The 18266-nt window shown below is 45.7% G+C and overlaps 1 protein-coding gene across 2 annotated transcripts in view; it reads left to right on the top strand.

Annotated features, from left to right (window-relative positions):
* Positions 1–22: 22 nt before the first annotated feature.
* Positions 23–18266, top strand: part of PMM2 (phosphomannomutase 2) — a 33860-nt gene continuing 15616 nt past the window's right edge. The window contains exons 1-7 of one of the 2 annotated variants that reach the window (XM_003928508.4): positions 23–189; positions 4892–5003; positions 8424–8500; positions 9934–10025; positions 14874–14973; positions 15431–15506; positions 17403–17518. In XM_003928508.4, coding sequence (XP_003928557.3) covers positions 124–189; positions 4892–5003; positions 8424–8500; positions 9934–10025; positions 14874–14973; positions 15431–15506; positions 17403–17518 — 639 coding nt within the window. In that variant the 5' untranslated portion in view covers positions 23–123. The remainder of the gene's footprint in view (positions 190–4891; positions 5004–8423; positions 8501–9933; positions 10026–14873; positions 14974–15430; positions 15507–17402; positions 17519–18266) is intronic. The other variant, XM_074381629.1, reaches the window with a different exon arrangement.

Here is an 18266-nt window from a genome sequence, read left to right as displayed (position 1 = left end):
GCATTGTGGGAACAGAGTCTCCTCTTCCCGACGTTCCCTGCAGCTCGGGAGCCGAACCCGGAAGTTCCGGGTCGAGCTCCTGATGCCAACGAGTCTCGTAAGGTGCGGCTGGAAACTGGGGACATGGCAGCGCCCGGCCCAGCGCTCTGCCTCTTTGACGTGGATGGGACCCTCACCGCTCCGCGGCAGGTGAGTGGCGCCCGGCGGGCTGGTAGCAGCCGACCCGGAGCCCGTACTGTTCCCAGTTGAAGTTATTTACCACCCAGGGTGGGCGCCAAGGGGTAGCTGAGGACCGCAGAAGTGTTCACGGGTGCTGATCAGTATTCTGGGTGTCTTGGAGAAATGAGATTGAAGCCCTGACCAGCTCTTCAAGAGCCCTTGGTGCTTGGAGAGATGAGACGGGGCTGAAGAACTCTTAAGAGCAAGAAACTTGTGCTGGGTTGGAAAATGCAATTTGGACTCAACGCTGGTTCTCGGGACTGGTGGACCAGGATTTGTACCCGAGATCAAGCCCCCTTATCAGCTATGTGACATTCTCAGTCCAGTAACCAATGAGTTGTGCCGTGAATAATATTTTTAGAAGGTTTCCAGGTCAAACAGACCTAGTGTAGATGTCATCACCACTTGACAGCTGTGTGACCTTGAGCAAGTCATTAACTTCTCTTAACCTCAGCATCTACAGCTTTTTTTTTTTTTTTTTTTTTTTTTTGAGACAGTTTCGTTATTGTCCCCCAGGCTGGAGTGCAATGGAGCGATCTTGGCTCACTGCACCCTCCGCCCGCCAGGTTCAAGCAATTCTCCTGCCTCAACCTCCGAAGTAGCTGGGATTACACGCACCTGCCACCAAGCACGGGTCTTGCCTCAGCCTCCCAAGTAGCTGGGATTACAGGCACCTGCCACCACACCATGCTAATTTTTATGTTTTTAGTAGAGACACGGTTTCGCCATGTTGGCCACACTGATCTCAAATTCCTGACCTCAGGTGATCCACTCGCCTCAGCCTCCCAAAGGGCTGGGATTACAGGCATGAGCCACCATGCCTGACCTCATCTTCAGCTTTGAATGGGGATATTTCCCCCTGTGCCATATGGCGTCTGTGAGGTTCAGATGAGATTGCATAAATTCTTGAAATTATGCACATAACACACTAGGCCTCAATAAACAGCCACCTCCACCACGCCCATCTCCAGCCCCTGCAGTGGACTCGGGAGATGGAGGACCCCTAGGTTATTAAAGGCTGCCTGCTGAGACCCTCTTTAGGGCCTTGGAAATTTGCTTTCCACTTCCAGATATTGCTGCTACAGGCATAGATAAGTTTCAGTTACAATCAGCCTTGAGATGAGGCTCTTTGTCCCCTTTGAGAAATTGGTCACTGCACACCAGCCATTTGAACTTGAGACTGGACCCCCGTGGCCCCACTGTCCTCACCTTCTACCCTCATCCGTTGTAGTTTTTCGCTTGTGGTAACAGTGGTGTGCCCCAGAAGTCCACGTCAAATGCCTGTGACCTTAGACCTACCAATTGCACTTCTCAGCCACAGGTTTGATCCACCTAGTGCTGACGCTCAACTCCCAAGTTTCTCAAAGGCTTTTACTGACTCTGAGATTCAGCAGTCACACACGTGTGGGTTGTTAAAATCACATAGTGCCGGTCGGGCATGGTGGCTCACTCCTGTAGTCTCAGCACTTTGGATGGCTGAGGTGGGTAGATTGCCCGAGCTCAGGAGTTCATAACCACCCTAGGCAACAAGGTGAAACCCGGTTTCTACTAAAAAAAAAAAAAAAAAAAATTACAAAAAATTAGGTGTGGCTGCGTGTGCCTGTAGTCCCAGCTACTTGGGAGGATGAGGCAAGAGAATTGCTTGAACCTAGGAGGTGGAGGTTGCAGTGAACCGAGATCATGCCTCTGTACTCCAGGCTGGGAAACTGAGGGAGACTCCGTCTCAAAAAAAAAAAAAAAAAAAACCTATAATGGTCTAAAACTGCAGCCCTAATTCATTTTTTGTAAAGGGTCATATAGCGTATCCTTTTGTCTTTGCGGACCATATGATCTATAGTAACCACTCAGCTTTAGTGCACAACCAGCCATAAACCCTATAAAAACCAATCTGGCCAACATGGCGAAACAGAAATTAGCCGGGCGTGGCGGCAGGTGCCTGTAATCCCAGCTACTTCAGAGGCTGAGGCGGGAGCAATAAAATTTTATTTATTTATTACAAAAACCAACAGCTGCCCAATTGGGTCTGTGGGCCTTCCTGGTCTAGGATTTACATTGCCAACTCTTTTTCATGGTATCACTGGACCCTCTCAGCCTTCCTCCATCTTTCTTCCCAGGTGGGATAGTTGTTATTACTATTGTAAACATAAGGAAACAGACCCAGTGAAGACCTAACCTCCTTGGTTTTACACAGCCGACCTTGTACAAGTCCCTGGGCCTCAGGACATTGGTTCTTGTCAAGTTTGCCATTTTGGGTCTGTGCTAAGGTGTGGAAGCTGTTCTAGTCAGTGGGTATGCCATTCAGGAAAGTGCTTCTGACTTTCGGATTTTTCACAGTTCTAACTTTTTTTTTGAAAGGTAGTCTAGTCTGTTGCCCAGGCTAGAGTGCAGTGGCACAATCTTGGCTCACTGCAACCTCTGCCTCCCGGGTTCCAGTGATCCTCCGGCCTCAGCCTCCCAAGTAGCTGGGACTACAGGTGAGGGCCGCCATGCCCATCTAATTTTTGTATTTTTAGTGGAGACAGGTTTCACCATGTTGGCCAGGCTGGTCTCTGTTTCCTAAGCCCAGCCGATCTGTCCACCTTGGCCTCCCAAAGTGCTGAGATTACAGACATGAGCCACTGCGTTCTGAGTCTTAAAGACTCCTCCTAGATTTTGTCCAGTAGGTCCAGATTCCACTGTGAGAGGTAGAAAAGATTGCACTCTATTACAAACCTGTCTGTACAATTTTATTTTAATCAAATTCATGTATTACTCTTAAAAAAAAATTAAACTCATTGGACTCCAAGTGTTTTTATACTGAGATTGAATTAAATGGTCTTTTGTATTTTCTAAATTTCTAGTAACTTTTTAAAAGAGATAGCCGGGTGCCATAGCTGATGCCTGTAATATTTTGGGAGGCCGAGGTCAGGAGTTTGAGACTAGCCTGGCCACATGGTGAACCCCGGTCTCCACTAAAAATACAAAAAAATTAGCCAAGTGTGGTGTTGGGCACCTGTAATGCCCCCTACTTGGGAGGCTGAGGCAGGAGAATTGCTTGAACTGGGGAGGTGGAGGTTGTAGTGAGCTGAGACCACCCACTGCATTCTAGCCTGGGTGATAGAAAAAAAAGACATTGAGTGTAAATGTACCACTAAGATTGCTCAAGTACTGAGTTATAAGACTTGAAAAAATATCCAGGGGAGGGTCAGCGAGGTGTGGGGAAGTGGACGGATAACACGGGGAGAAATGCCAGATAGAGGTGGTGGGGGGAATGGAGGCGGCAAACCGCGTCGCCGTGTACGTACCTAAGCGACAGTGCTGCATGATCTGCACATGTACCCCAGAACCTAAAGTACGGTTTAAAAAAAAAAATTGTGAAGTGTCTTAATGTAGGGCTATTTTTTCATCTTAGTTTACAACTTTTAAAAAATTACCACACAGTCTGGAATTTACTGTAAGATTATAGCATTAACATCACTCTTTCTAGATAGGAGCTTTGCTTTTAGAAGAAACTAAAAATTCTAGTCATCTTACTCTTTTACATTTTTTGTTTTGGGCAATAAATCACTTCTGAGTTTCCGCTTTAATCTCATTATGTTATTTGTTTTAAAATCAACACCTTGGGCCAGGCACTGTGGCTCATGTCTGTAATCCCAGCACTTTGGGAGGCCGAGGCAGACAGATCAGGAGGTCAGGAAATAGAGACCATCCTGGCCAACATGGTGAAACCCTGTCTCTATTAAAATGCAAAAGAAATTAGCCAGGCGTGGCGGCACATGCGTGTAGTCCCAGCAACCCTGGAGGCTGAGGCAGAGGAATTGCTTGAACCTGGGAGGCGGGGGTTACCTTGAGCTGAGATCATGGCACTGTACTCAAGCCTGGTAACAGAGCAAGACTCCGTCTCAAAAAAAAAAAAAAAAAAAAAAAAAAAAAAAAAAAAATTGAAATTCGTAAATGGTGTATAGTGTAGCATTTACAAGGAAGGATGAGGTAGATCTGTTGGCAGAAAAGATCACCACAACAGAGTGCTAAGAAAGCAAGTCACTGCACAGTACACAGAATGATTCCATTTATGTTTCAAAAATAAGACCTAGTTCTATACGTGCCCATAGATGGGTATTATAAATGCATAGAAAAATAACTGGGACATTGCAGAACAGCTCCTAATCTATTACCTTATTTTGTGAAAAATAACACAAGTTTATTCTGGTAAAAATGCCTCCAAATTACAACTGAAGTATTTGAACTGTGTACATTGCTGCTAACTGAATTGGCATGTATGAAAATAAGGCTTGTAGGCCTGGCTCATGCTTGTAATCCCAGCACTTTGGGAGGCCAAGGTTGGCAGATCTCCTGAACCCAGGAGTTCCAGACCGGCCTGGGCAACATGGCAAAACTTCATCTCTACAAAAAATTTAAAAAGTAGCCAGGTATGGTGGCACATACCTGTGGTCCCAGCTACTCAGGAGACTGAGGTAGGAGGATCACCGGAGCCCAGGGAGGTCGAGGCTGCAGTGAGCTATGACCTTACCACTGCACGCCGGCTTGGGTGGCAAGTGAGACCGTATACCAAAAAAAAATTTCTGTAATTTTTAAATAAAAAAATGCAACTTGTGTAATTGTGTTACCCTTAGAGTTTTAGTCACCTGATTTTGTGGCTAATGACTGTTATATTTTCCTTCTCAAAATTTAGAAAATTACCAAAGAAATGGATGACTTCTTGCAAAAATTGAGGCAGAAGATCAAAATCGGAGTGGTAGGCGGGTCGGACTTTGAGAAAGTACAGGAGCAACTAGGAAATGATGGTAAGTGATAGGTTGATGATTGTCTCTGCTAAAACATTAACTTCTTATGAGGATATTGTGGCTGAATATCATAGGCTGCCCTGAATTCTTGTTCCCATATGACAGACTTTCTGCTTCCTTGTTTGGGAAACATTTTCATTTTTTATTTTTATTTTTTTTATTTTTGGAAACATTTTCCTCAGCTTTTAATCCAGTAAATTTCAAGAGTTATTGATGGAGAACTGGGTACTCGGATGTGTGAGTAGATTCACCTAGGAAGGTCAGCTGCTGTGTCTTTGCACATGGTAATCTCTCTGCCTGGAATAATTCTTTTTTTTTTTTTTTTGAGACGGAGTTTCGCTCTTGGTACCCAGGCTGGAGTGCAATGGCGCGATCTCGGCTCACCGCATCCTCCTTCTCCTGGGTTCAGGCAATCCTCCTGCCTCAGCCTCCTGAGTAACTGGGATTACAGGCACTCGCCACCATGCCCTGCTAATTTTTTGTATTTTTAGTAGAGACGGGGTTTCACCATGTTGACGAGGATGGTCTCGATCACTTGACCTCGTGATCCACCCCGCCTCGGCCTCCCGAAGTGCTGGGATTACAGGCTTGAGCCACCATGCCCGGCCTGGAATAATTCTTACTTGTACCCATTCACTGCCCTTCTAGCCCTCGTCCGGCCGGTCTTCATATTGTCCCTCTGACAGCCTCTCTTACCTCCCCACCACTGGAACAGAATTTTCAGCACAGGACCCTAGAAAACTGGAGAAGCTAATTGACCCCTTTACTGGAGATTCTGACTTGATAAGTCAATGGGGCCTGGGAATCCTATCTTAGCAAGTACCTCTGAGAGATTCTAGTGCACAACCCTGCTAATGTAGCATTCTGTAATGATTGCAAACTATCTGATGATATGTTATGAAGAGCAGGAGTATGGATTATTTATCTCCATAGCCCCAGGACCTCTTGGCCTATAAGAAATTGTAAGTGGGTCAGGCATGGTGGCTCATGCCTGTAATCCCAACGCTTTGGGAGGCCAAGGCGGGCGGATCACGAGGTCAGGAGATTGAGATCATCTTTACTAACATGGTGAAACTCCGTCTCTACTAAAAATACAAAAAATTAGCCAAGTGTTGTGGCATGAGCCTGTAATCCCAGCTACTCAGGAGGCTGAGGCTGGAGAATCGCGTGAACCCAGGAGGCGGAGGTTGCAGTGAGTCAAGATTGCACCACCACTGCACTCCAGCCTGGGTGACGAAGCGAGATTCCATCTCTAAAAAGAACAAAAAAAAGTAAGTGCAGAGATGGATGAATTGATTGTTCTTTTATCCCACATTGTCCCCAGAGTTCTCACATCTTGGAACCAGCTCCTCTAGAGCAAGATTTCTCAACCTCCGCACTATTGATATTTTGGACCAGTTAGGGCTGTCCTGTGCTTTGTAGGGTATGTAGCAACATCCCGGGCCTTTACCCACTACATGCCCGCGCAGCATACACACATGCACACATACAGCTATGACAACCAAAAATGTCTCCAGACATTGCCAAATGACCTCCTGGTAAAATCACCCCCATTTGAGAACTGCTATTGTAAATACACCCTTTTTTTTTTTGGAGACAGAGTTTTGTTCTTGTTGCCGAGGCTGGAGTTCAATGGCACAGTCTCAGCTCACTGCAACCTCTGCCTCCCAGGTTCAAGCAATTCTCCTGTTTCAGCCTCCCGAGTAATGGATTACAGGCATATGCCACATGCCCAGCTAATTTTGTATTTTTAATACAGACGGGGTTTCTCCATGTTGGTCAGGCTGGTCTCAAACTCCTGACCTCAGATGATCCACCCACCTCAGCCTTCCAAAGTGCTGAGATTACAGGTGGGAGCCACTGCGCCTGGCCTGTAAATATGATCTCTTAGAGTCCAAATCTGTGTAGACTGTATTTACTGGATCACCATTACTAGAAGACTTAGCTCTGCAATCCCTTTGAAACTCTGTTACACTTCTACTTCATTTCCCCTGTAGGTCTCCTACTTAGAAATGCTGTAAACCATGTACTGGGGATCATGAAGCCCTAAGAATCCTGTCCCCTGCTCAGGATCACTCCTTCTACTTCTAGTTTTCTATTTAACTACTTGTTCAGGGAAGTTTTGTCAGCGTAACATAGTGTCTGCACCTTTCAGAGACATGCAACAACAGAATCAAAACATTCACAAACTAAGAGATGGTTGAAGGCCCACCTTTATCAGAATCACCTGGGAAACTTATTGAAATACGAGTGTGGGGACCCCACCCAACACATGGGGGATCTGCATTTTAACAGGTACCTAAAGTTTGAGAATCCCTTCATTCAGGTTGACAGCATGGATAGTTTCCAATCCAGACTGATTATAAGAATCACCAAAGAGATTTTTTTAAGACAGAGTCTTGCTCTCTGGCCCAGGCTGGAGTGCAGTGGTGTGATCTGGGCTCACTGTAACCTCTGCCTCCTGGGTTCGAGTGATTCTTGTGCTTCAGCCTCCCAAGTAGTTGGGACTGCAGGCGCCTGCCACCACGCCTGGCTAATCTTTGTATTTTTAGTAGACGTGGGGTTTCACCATGTTGGGCAGGCTGATGTCAAACTCCTGACCTCGGCCTCCCAAAGTGCTGGTATAATGGGCGTGAGTCACTGCACCTGGCCACCAAAGCGTTTTTTGTTTGTGACAGAGTCATGGACTATCGCCTGGGCTGGAGTGCAATGCTGTGACCTCGACTCACTGCAATCTCTGCTGCCCGGTTTCCAGTGATTCTCCCACCTCAGCCTCCAGAGTAGCTGGTATTAGAGGCGCCCACCACCACACCCAGCTAATTTTTGTATTTTTAGTAGAGACAGGATTTCACTATGTTGGCCATGCTGGTCTCAAACTCCTGACCTCATGATCTGCCCACCTCAGCCTCCGAAAGTACTGAGATTACAAGCATGAGCCACTGCACCCAGCCCAAATAGCTTTTTAAAAATATATGTAGCCTGTCCCTTGGTGATTCTGATTCAGGGAGCCGGAGAGCAGAGCTTGGAAATTGCATTTTCACTCACTGCCCTGGTTGCTGCTGTTGAACAGGGTCATGTTCAACATGATTCTTAGGGCTTCATGACCCATGAGGCTTGATGTCAGCATCATGGACCAGCATCTTCCTCTACAGATGAGCAGGCTGAAGTCAGGGACACATGACAATCTGTCACCAAGTCTCTTATCTCCTGTCCAGTTATAATTGAATTGTGTACCAAAAAGCCATTTAAAAAATAATAAGGAACGTTTTTCCATACTCTTCTCTGTTTGTTTTGATGAGATAGTCTTTCACAGTCCTTATTAGAGTTGAGCAGTTTTGTTGGTAGTCATTGTTAATCAAGGAGTCGAAACACAGGTTTTGATTCATTGCATTCTAAGTGTTTTTGTTGTTTTGGTTGTAGTGCTTGAAAAATACGATTATGTGTTTCCAGAAAATGGCTTGGTAGCATACAAAGATGGGAAACTCTTGTGTAAACAGGTAGGTACTTGAGTTACTATGTTATATTAAGTGTATTCTAAAAGGGCATTTCACATTGAATGCCTCTGGGGAGATGAGGAATGGGCTCACTCTGTATTCTGTTTTGTTCAGAATGTTGAACTATGTGACTATTACATATTCTAAATTGATAAGTAAATTTTTATACTTTTAAAATCTAATATGTCTTTCTTTTTTTGTTTTGTTTTTGAGACGGAGTCTCGCTCTGTTGCCCAGGCTGGAGCTGGAGTGCAGTGGCACAATTTTATCTCACTGCATCCCCTGCCTCCCTGGTTCAAGCAGTTCTTGTGCCTCGGCCTCCCCAGAAGCTGGGATTACAGGCACATGCCACTATGCCCAACTAATTTTTGTATTTTTAGTAGTGTCTGGGTTTTACCATGTTGGCCAGGCTGATCTCTAATTCCTGACCTCAAGTAATCCATTCACCTCGAGCTTCCAAAGTGCTAGGATTACAGGCATGAGCCACCGTGCCCAGCCTTTTCTTTCTTTTTAAAGGATGGGGTCTTGCTGTGTTACCCAAGCTGGAGTACAGTGGTACAATCCTAGTAGGCTAGAACTCCTGGGCGTAGGTGATCTTCCTGCCTCAGTCTCCCAAGTAGCAGGGACTAAAGGCACGTGCCACCTTGCCTGGCTTTAAATCTATTAATAACATTTCTATGATGATAAAACTAGAGCAGGCTGCCTCTAAGAATTTTTTTTTTTTTTCTTTTTTGTGACAGTGTCACTCTGTTGCCTAGGCTGGAGTGCAGTGGCTCAATCTTGGCTCTCTGTAACCTCTGCCTCCTGGGTTCAAACGATTCTTCTGCCTCAGCCTCCCTAGTGGCTGGGATTACAGGCATCCACTGGCACGCCCAGCTCATTTTTGTATCTTTAATAGAGACGGGGTTTCACCATTTGGCCAGATTGGTCTCGAAGTCCTAACTCAAGTGATCCACCCGCCTTAGCCTCCCAAAGCGCTGGGATTACAGTTGTGAGCTGCCACGCTTGGCCACTATAAGCATTTTTAAGAGATGGTGTGTAGCTCTTAGTAGTAGTAAGATCATTCTGTTCAGACATAAGAGAATGCCTAAGTGGAACAAATACATTTCCTAACAATATCCGGAGATATTTTAATTGAATGAAAGTGGCAGCAGTAAGCTCTTTGGGCCTTACAGGAAGCATTTGAACAATAATGAATAAAAAATCTTGGGTAATGAAGCGGAAAATGCTTTTGACTAAAGCCTATCTGGCTTGCCTAATGTTTTTGACCAGAGAAATAAGAGAAGGAATTAAATAGGCAGTGGGGCATGTCACCATCACTGCTACATCAGCCTAGTGATTTTCAACAATAGTGACTGAAGAGCCTGGGTTTGTTATAAAGCTGTTTTGAAAATGCTCCTGCTGAATGAAATAACTCAAGTATTTTCTTTGTCTAGAATATTCAAAGTCACCTGGGTGAGGCCCTAATCCAAGATTTAATCAACTACTGTCTGAGCTACATTGCAAAAATTAAACTCCCAAAGAAGAGGTGGGTTTGCTTTTAACCAAGAGGTATCGCTGGAATATAGCGTAGTGTCATATGGTGGGTTAATGTGGACGTTCTCCAAATAGGATTCTAAGAATCACCTAGAGTTTTAAAAACAAAATCTGATATTTAGCCCACCCCTTGGCAATTCTGATTCAGAAAGCCTGAGAGCCGAGCTTGGAAATCCACGTTTTCTCTGGCTGCTCCGGTGCTACTGGTTCACAGCAGGGTTTAGTGGCCACCATGGGCCAGCTAATTTAAATCCAAAGCCCAGCAGTTAGTAAGGAATAATTGGAAACAGTCCACAAAGCCAACAGTATAAGAATGATTGCATAAATGATGGCTTGTCCACATGACGGAAATTTATACAGCCATTGAAGACCGTATGCTTTCAAAGGCTGTCAGCAAGAGGAAACAGCAGTGAAAACAGCATGTGTACAAAAAGCAACAGAAACTAGATCTGGATGTCTCAGACAGGAAGCCTTTGGGCCAGATCCATGTAAAACACAAATCTGGTTGGCCTGTAATGTTAAAGAAAATCTGGATGAATTGCCATCATGTAAAAGTTGAATTTTACATTTGTTTTATTATTTATTTTTGAGACAGAATCTCACTTTATGACCCAGGCTGGAGTGCAATGGCAGGATTCTGGCTCACTGCAGTCTCCACCAGGTTTAAGCAATCCTTCTGCCTCAGCCTCCTGAGTAGCTGGGATTACAGATGCATACCACTGTGCCCAGCGAAGTTTGTTTTGTATTTTTAGTAGAGACAGGGTTTCATCATGTTGGCCAGGCTAGTCTCAAACTCCTGACTTCAAGTGATCCACCCATCTCAGCTTCCCAAAGTGCAGGGATTACAGGTGTGAGCCACTGTGCCCGGCCCTATTTTATGTTTTAGACATCTGGGTTTCTGGCTTCTGTTGGCAAATTTAAGACCTGGCTACTCTGGGTCCCCATTACCCCCTGGCAGCTGTCACCTGAACAGCTGCCACCTGACCCATGGACATGGGTCCAGTCTTTCACAGACGGCTTCCCTAATTTTCTGACTCCATAGGCTTGCTTTCTTTTTTGAGGGGGGCGAGGAGAGAGAGAGACAGGATCTTGCCCTGTTGCTCAGGCTGGAGTGCAGTGGCATGATCATAGCTTACTGCAGCCTCAACCTCCTTGGCTCAGCTGATCCTCCCACCTCAGCCTACTGAGTAGGTGAGACTACAGGCTCATGCCACCACACCTGGCTAACTTTATAGAGACAGGGTCTTGCCATGTTGCCCAGACTTGCCTCAAACTCCTGGCCTCAAGCCATCCTCCCACCTCAGTCTCCCAAATGTTGGGATTACAGTCATTAGCCACTGCCCCTGGCTTCCATCAGTGTTTGATTTGGGGACCTATCTTCTGCCGTGGGTGCTATTATTACCTCAATTCCATTTTTAAAATAATAGTAATAATAATAATGAACATAATGCCCGCAGTAAAAAGACTGGCAGGAAATAGACCCAAATGCTAACAGTGGCTGTTTCTTGATGGTGAGGTTACAGATGATTTCTTTGAAATACTTCTCATTTTTCCCCCTAGTTTTCAACGCTGATTACGTAACACCTTAATCATCAGGGTCGGAAACATGTTTTAAGTGGCAATTCAATTTCAGGGCAGTCTGTACTTCAGAGGCTGCTTTACACTATTAGGATTCATATTCATAACCCGAGTGCCTCCTGCTCAGCACCTCCAGCCAGAGTGCAGGAACGTCCCTTAGCCCAAGAGGAGGCCTGCATGAGACGGGCTGGACCTGTACTTGGTGATTGTTGCAGCTGGGTGGTGGGTACATGAGGACTCGTCCTATGCTGTTTACTTTTGTGTGTGTTAGAAATTTTCCATGGCAAAAAGATAAAATATGCAAATACCCCGGTTCAGTTCCATTTTTACTTTGGGCCGAGCACTAAGGGAGGATTCAAAAAAAAAAAAAAGGTATAATCCTGTCTTCAAAGAGTGTATCATCTAGTGAGAAAGAGGAATGTGGAGAGCCGTAATTCCAGAATAGAAAAGACCTGGTGAATCCAGGAGGCACAACTGAGACCCCCCTTGACCCACATCTTTACACATTTTCCTGACAACACTAACCACAAGGCCCATGTTGGCCAGGCAGATGCATTAAGACTCAGAGAGCCCCCAGGTCTTCTGGGTGGAACTGAATGCTTGGTAAACCACCTTCATCCTTCTTTCTTTCTTTTTTTTTTTTTTTTTTTTTTTGAGATGGACTCTCACTCACTCGCCCATGCTGGAGTGCAGTGGCACGAGCTCTGTTCACTGCAACTTCCACCCCTGAGGTTCAAACGATTCTCCTGCTTCAGCCTCCCTATTAGCTGGAATTGCAGGCACTGGCCATGATGCCTGGCTAATTTTTGTATTTTTAGTAGAGTTAGGGTCTCTCCACCTTGGCCAGGTTGGTCTCAAACTCCTGGCCTCAAGTAATAGCCCTACCTTGACCTCCCAAAGTGCTGGGATTACAGGTGTGAGCTCCCACGCGCAGCCAGGGAAGGCTTTCTAAACTGTATCATCTCTCTGTGCCTTGGAAATGAGAAGAATATGTCCTTGAGTGGGGGGAAATGAATTGAGCTCTTTTTCTGATCATTAGGGCCCATAGCCCTAGGGTCACCCAGGGCGTGGTCACCAGTCCTCTAGTTCCTTAGTGCACATGCGGAAGTGGTAGAGGACAGGCTGGGCCTCTGCCATCTCTAGGACGACCTGGACATGGGATTGAGAGAGATTTTTAGACTTGCAATTTTTGTTACATCATTTGCCTCTTTCGCTGCAGTTTGAGCACAGCTGGGGAGAGGATCCCGCTGATTGAGATTCTGCTGTTTTTGCTTTGATATGTATTCATTGCTTCCCAATTTACAAAGTACTTTTACATAACTGGCACATGTGATTTTCACAAGGCCTTTTGGAGGTAACCAGAGCGAGTGCCGTCAGCCTTTCTGTAAGTGAGTAAGGGACAGCTTGGAGAGGTGCCCAGAGCCACACAGCCTCCTAAGAGGCCACACTGACATGGAATCAGGTCCTCAGCCCTGCCTGTGGCATGTGGCCTTTCAGATGGCCAGTGCCTGGAGATCAAGTCTGTGAGATTAAAATAGTAGAAAAAAATCAGGGGAAATATTTCCTAGGGTTCCCAGGCATCAGCGTTTAGAATTAGAAGACATTTTTCACTGCATAGTTTGTCAGAGAATGCTTAAATTTCATCTGTCAGAATGATACCTAGCTTACAAGTTATATGAACTTTTAAGAAACTGGGTGGTGGGGTTTTGTTTGTTTGTTTTGGTTGTGGGGTGTTTGTTTTTGAGACAGAGTCTCTGTCGCCCAGGCTGGAGTGCAGTGGTGCAGTTTAAGCTCACTGCAACCTCCGACTCCCAGGTTCAAGCAATCCTCCTGCCTCAGCCTCTCAAGTAGCTGGGACTACAGGCATGCACCACCATGTCTGGCTATTTTTTGTATTTTTGGTTGAGACAGGGTTTCATCATGTTGGCCACGCTGGTTCCTCAAGGAATCTGCCCACCTCAGCCTCCCAAAGTGCTAGGATTACAGGCTTGAGCCAGACTCAAATTGGAAACAGTGAGGAAAAAAACTTTGTTTTTTGAGACAGGAGTCTCCCTCTGTTGGCCAGGCTGTAGTGCCGTGATGCGATCTTGGCCCACTGCAACCTCCATCGCCCAGGCTGAAACGATACTCCTGCCTCAGTCTCCCAAGTAGCTGGAATTACAGGCATGCGCCACTGTGCCCAGCTAATTTTTGTATTTTTTGTAGAAACGGAGTTTCACCATGTTGCCCAGGCTGATCTCAAACTCTTGAGCTCAAAGCATCCACCTGCCTTGGCCTCCCCAAACTGCTGAGGTCGCAGGTGTGAGCCACCGCATGCAGCCAAAAGAACATCTTTAGACATCTTCATTTGAAGTGTCTAAACTAAGGGTCTCATTTTCTGTGATGAAGTCAAACGTTTAGGAGCTGTCTGCCACTGGGCAAATTGAATTTCCTTAGTTATTACTGAGGCTCGTTGGACAATTCTTAGAACTTTTTTCTGTGTAGCTATGCTTAGTACTGTCAGTCTATTCAGAAGGTCAGTAGCAAAATAAGTATCTGGTACATGTATTTTCAAACTCCTCAGGGAGCTGACTGCTGTTGCCAGTGCTGGAATTCATTTTCATAGCTCTTTATTAACCATAAAATTATCTGCCCGGTAGCAGCACAGTCCAACAGAAATAGAAAGTGAGCTGTATATGATTTTCAATTTTCTGTAGCCACATTGTGAACAAAAAGGGGTGAAATGAATTTTAATAATATATTTTGTTTAGCCCAATAAATCTAAAACATAACCTCTTTTCTTTTTTGAGACAGGTTCTCACTCTGTCATTCACTCTGGAGTGCAGTGACTTGATCTCAGCTCACTGCAACTTTTGCCTCGAAGGCTAATGCAGTCCTGTGTCAGCCCCCCGAGTAGCCGGGACTGTAGGCACGCATCACCATGCCCAGCTAATTTTGTATTTTTTGTAGAGACAACGTTTCACCATGTTGTCCAGCCTCAAAACGTAACCATTTTAACACAAAGTCAATATACAACATGACTGACGTGATTGCATTCATTTTTCATAGTAAGTCTTTCAAATCTAATCTCAATTTCAGATTAGCCACGTTTTAGGTCTAAATAGTCGCAGTGGTTCATGGCTACCGTATCGCACAGCACAGAGCTGAGAAACATTGACCCCACCAGCCTCTGCTTTTTAGAATTTCCCGAGATTTTAGGCTATTTATGATGTTGCCTGGAATAATGTGTTTTGGGGAACCTCTGTCACCTTTTCATTCCCAGGGGTACTTTCATTGAATTCCGAAATGGGATGTTAAATGTGTCCCCTATTGGAAGAAGCTGCAGCCAAGAAGAACGCATTGAGTTCTACGAACTTGATAAAGTAAGTCTTTCTGAAATATCTTTGGTGAATGGCTGGGTTTATGAAAATAAGACAAGACATGGCCCGATGTGGTGGTTCATGCCTGTAATCCCAAGACTTTGGGAGTCCAAAGCAGGAGGATCACTTGAGCCCAGGAGTTCAAGACCAGCCTCGGCAACATAGTGAGACCTCATCTCTACAAATAATAATAATAATAATAAAATAGCTGAGCCTGGTGGCTTGCATCTGTGGTCCCAGCTATTTGGCTGAGGTGAGAGGATCACTTGAGCCTGGGAGGTTGAAGGTGCTGTGAGCTGTGATCATGCCCCTGCACTCCAGACTGGGTGACAGAGTGAGACCCCATCTCAAAAACTAAACTAAATGAGTAAGTAAATAAGATAGTCACCTTGTGGCCGGTAGTTTAAAGTATGCTTTCTAAACTGCAATACAAGAGATGGTATCGTTTTGTTTTTCCCAGAAAGAAAATATAAGACAAAAGTTTGTAGCAGATCTACAGAAAGAGTTCGCGGGAAAAGGCCTCACATTTTCCATAGGTATTGTATATATTGTCTGTGTTCTAGACTTGGATACCCATTTCCCAGAATGTGTTGTGGGCCAGTAAGCTATTGATAATGGAGTATGCACAGTTTTAGGTGGGTGGGAAGATTACATGAGCAGTCCAACCTGTAGACAAAAACCAGCCACTCTCTTCTGCCATAATAGGACTTGCCTAGTCAGGAAACAGCTTCCAGACTGTTGGCTTTGGTCTAAATTCTTACCCAACAGGATTCTTCCTACCTGCACTTCTCTGGTCAAAAGAGGAGCACTTTGATTACTAGAGTAGGAATTTCAGTCAGATGCAGTGGTTCACACCTGTAATCCCAGCACTTTGGCAGGCTGAGGTGGGTGGATCACCTGAGGTCAGGAGTTTGAGGCCACCCTGGTGAAACCTCATCTCCACTAAAAATAAAAAAATTAGCATGGTGGTGTGCACCTGCAGTCCCAGCTTAGCTAATAAGGAGGCTGAGGCAGGAGAATTGTTTGAACCTGGGAGGCAGAGGTTGCAGTGAACTGAGATCGGGCCGCTGCACTCCAGCCTGGCGACAGAGCGAGACTCCGTCTCAAAAAAAAAAAGAAACTTCCCACACCTTTGGGCAGAAGAAAAGCACAGTAGTGAACTCTGTAAGAGAGACATGGAATTGAACCCCTTAGGTAAACTAGACTGATGTTTTGGAATCATGTAACGTTTCAACAGCAAGGATGTTTGAACAGCAAGGAACCGTAGGAGCCACTTGGGTTCCTTTTATAGATCAAGAAACTGAGGCCCAGAAAGGAGAAGAGACTTGTCCAAGTTCACAAAACTGTTGTTTACACAGCCCATGTGTGAACATTTCTGGTGTCTAATGCAGAGTTCTTCCTGTAACATGGATGTCTCGGGCTTGTCTTCTGTTAGAATATGCCTGTCAAGCCGGGCGCGGTGGCTCAAGCCTGTAATCCCAGCACTTTGGGAGGCCGAGGCGGGTGGATCACGAGGTCGAGAGATCGAGACCATCCTGGTCAACAAGGTGAAACCCCGTCTCTACTAAAAATACAAAAAGTTAGCTGGGCATGGTGGTGCGTGCCTGTAATCCCAGCTACTTAGGAGGCTGAGGCAGGAGAATTGCCTGAGCCCAGGAGGCGGAGGTTGCGGTGAGCCGAGATCGCGCCATTGCACTCCAGCCTGGGTAACGAGAGCGAAACTCCGTCTCAAAAAAAAAAAAAAAAAAAAAAAAAAAAAAAAAGAATATGCCTGTCAAATGCTTCACACACCAGTGTCTCTTGTCAGTGCAAATGAGTCATTGCTCAAAGCCTCCTCCTTTTACTAGCTTTCATAAAGGTAGAGGTTGTAGGAACACTGGAATGGCAAAGGGATTATATTTAACAGATGAGTGGGTGGGCTGTTCTCGTGAACTGGGAGATGGACATCTTTCTGACAAAGCTTTGAAAGGGTTTTTGTTTCCCATGACAGCTGCCTATAAATCACCTTCAGTGAAGATTTTCATTTTTCCTGCAAAATAGGCCACATGCAGCCTGCTTCCAGGCATTTACCACTGAGCGTGTGTTAGAGCTTGAGATAAGCACAGCAGAGTGAGGCTGCTATCAGATTTTTCATAAGCATGCTTCATTTAAACCACATGCTTGACAGGGCGCTTAAATGCAAATGCATTTCTCCCTTGGAGTTGGCACCCTGTGTCTCAATTTTAGACCGAGGTGAAATAATGCTGGAAAAAAACATAATGTAGAATGAATTTCTAGAGCCTGTCCATGAAGTAGTCCAAGTGGCAAACTAGGGTACTCAAAATCGCCTTGGCAATCCACTGACTGACAAAGAGTAAACTGTTTCTTTCAGTGCCGTATCATTAGCCTCTCTTTCACCTTCTGCTTTTGTGTCCCTCATCCCCACCCGGCAGGAGGCCAGATCAGCTTTGATGTCTTTCCTGATGGATGGGACAAGAGATACTGCCTGCGACATGTGGAAAATGACGGTTATAGGACCATTCATTTCTTTGGAGACAAAACCATGCCAGTACGTAGGGAACTGTTTGTGCAGCTTCGTTGTTCTATTTGGGCTTGACGGGGAAAATTGACAAATGGGCTGTTTTTCCCACACCCACACTTGACCCACTGGCCCTGCTCAAAGTGAGCAGTGGCTTCCGTCCTGGAGTTGGGGGGCATTGAGCCTCCTTTCCCTCTGAGCTCAGACCTGCGACACCTCCATGGAGGCGACGGTCACACTGTGTGTTAGTTGATCCTTTTCAGTTTGGCTTTGGAGTTAAACGTTGGCCACCCGATGTGCCTTCTAGATCACAAGTCCCCAGTGCCGCCGTCAAGCCCTCTGCGTTTCAAAGCTCTCGCTGCTTCCGTCTTAGTTTTCTACTGTATTTGTGCCCCTGAAGCATTCATTTGAAGTTGAACATGGAGGGCCATGAACTATGGGAGGACAGGGAATGATCTCAGGAGCCTGAAACTCAGGAGAGGGCATTAGCGACAGTGAAAAGGCTGAGTGAGTCCCAGACGTCACACACAGTGGGTACTTGGAGCTGCCCCCAAGGGATGTCAGAAATCCCAAGTCCAGGACCAAATCTAAACTGGAAATGGGAGAGCAGAGCCCAGTGTTAAAGGCCGGGGCCAGCAGGAGAAATACATAGAAGAAATGTCCCCAGGCGTCCTCTCCCTGGGACAAGGTGGATCCCCAGCAGGTCAGAGAGGCATTGCTGCCATCAAGGGCCCAGCAGCAGTTGCTCACCACCCACCCAGCTTAGGGCCAGCTCCTT

Source organism: Saimiri boliviensis, chromosome 12 (assembly GCF_048565385.1).
Source record: "Saimiri boliviensis isolate mSaiBol1 chromosome 12, mSaiBol1.pri, whole genome shotgun sequence".
Taxonomy (NCBI): domain Eukaryota; kingdom Metazoa; phylum Chordata; class Mammalia; order Primates; family Cebidae; genus Saimiri; species Saimiri boliviensis.
This window is presented reverse-complemented; position numbering and strand designations above follow the sequence as displayed.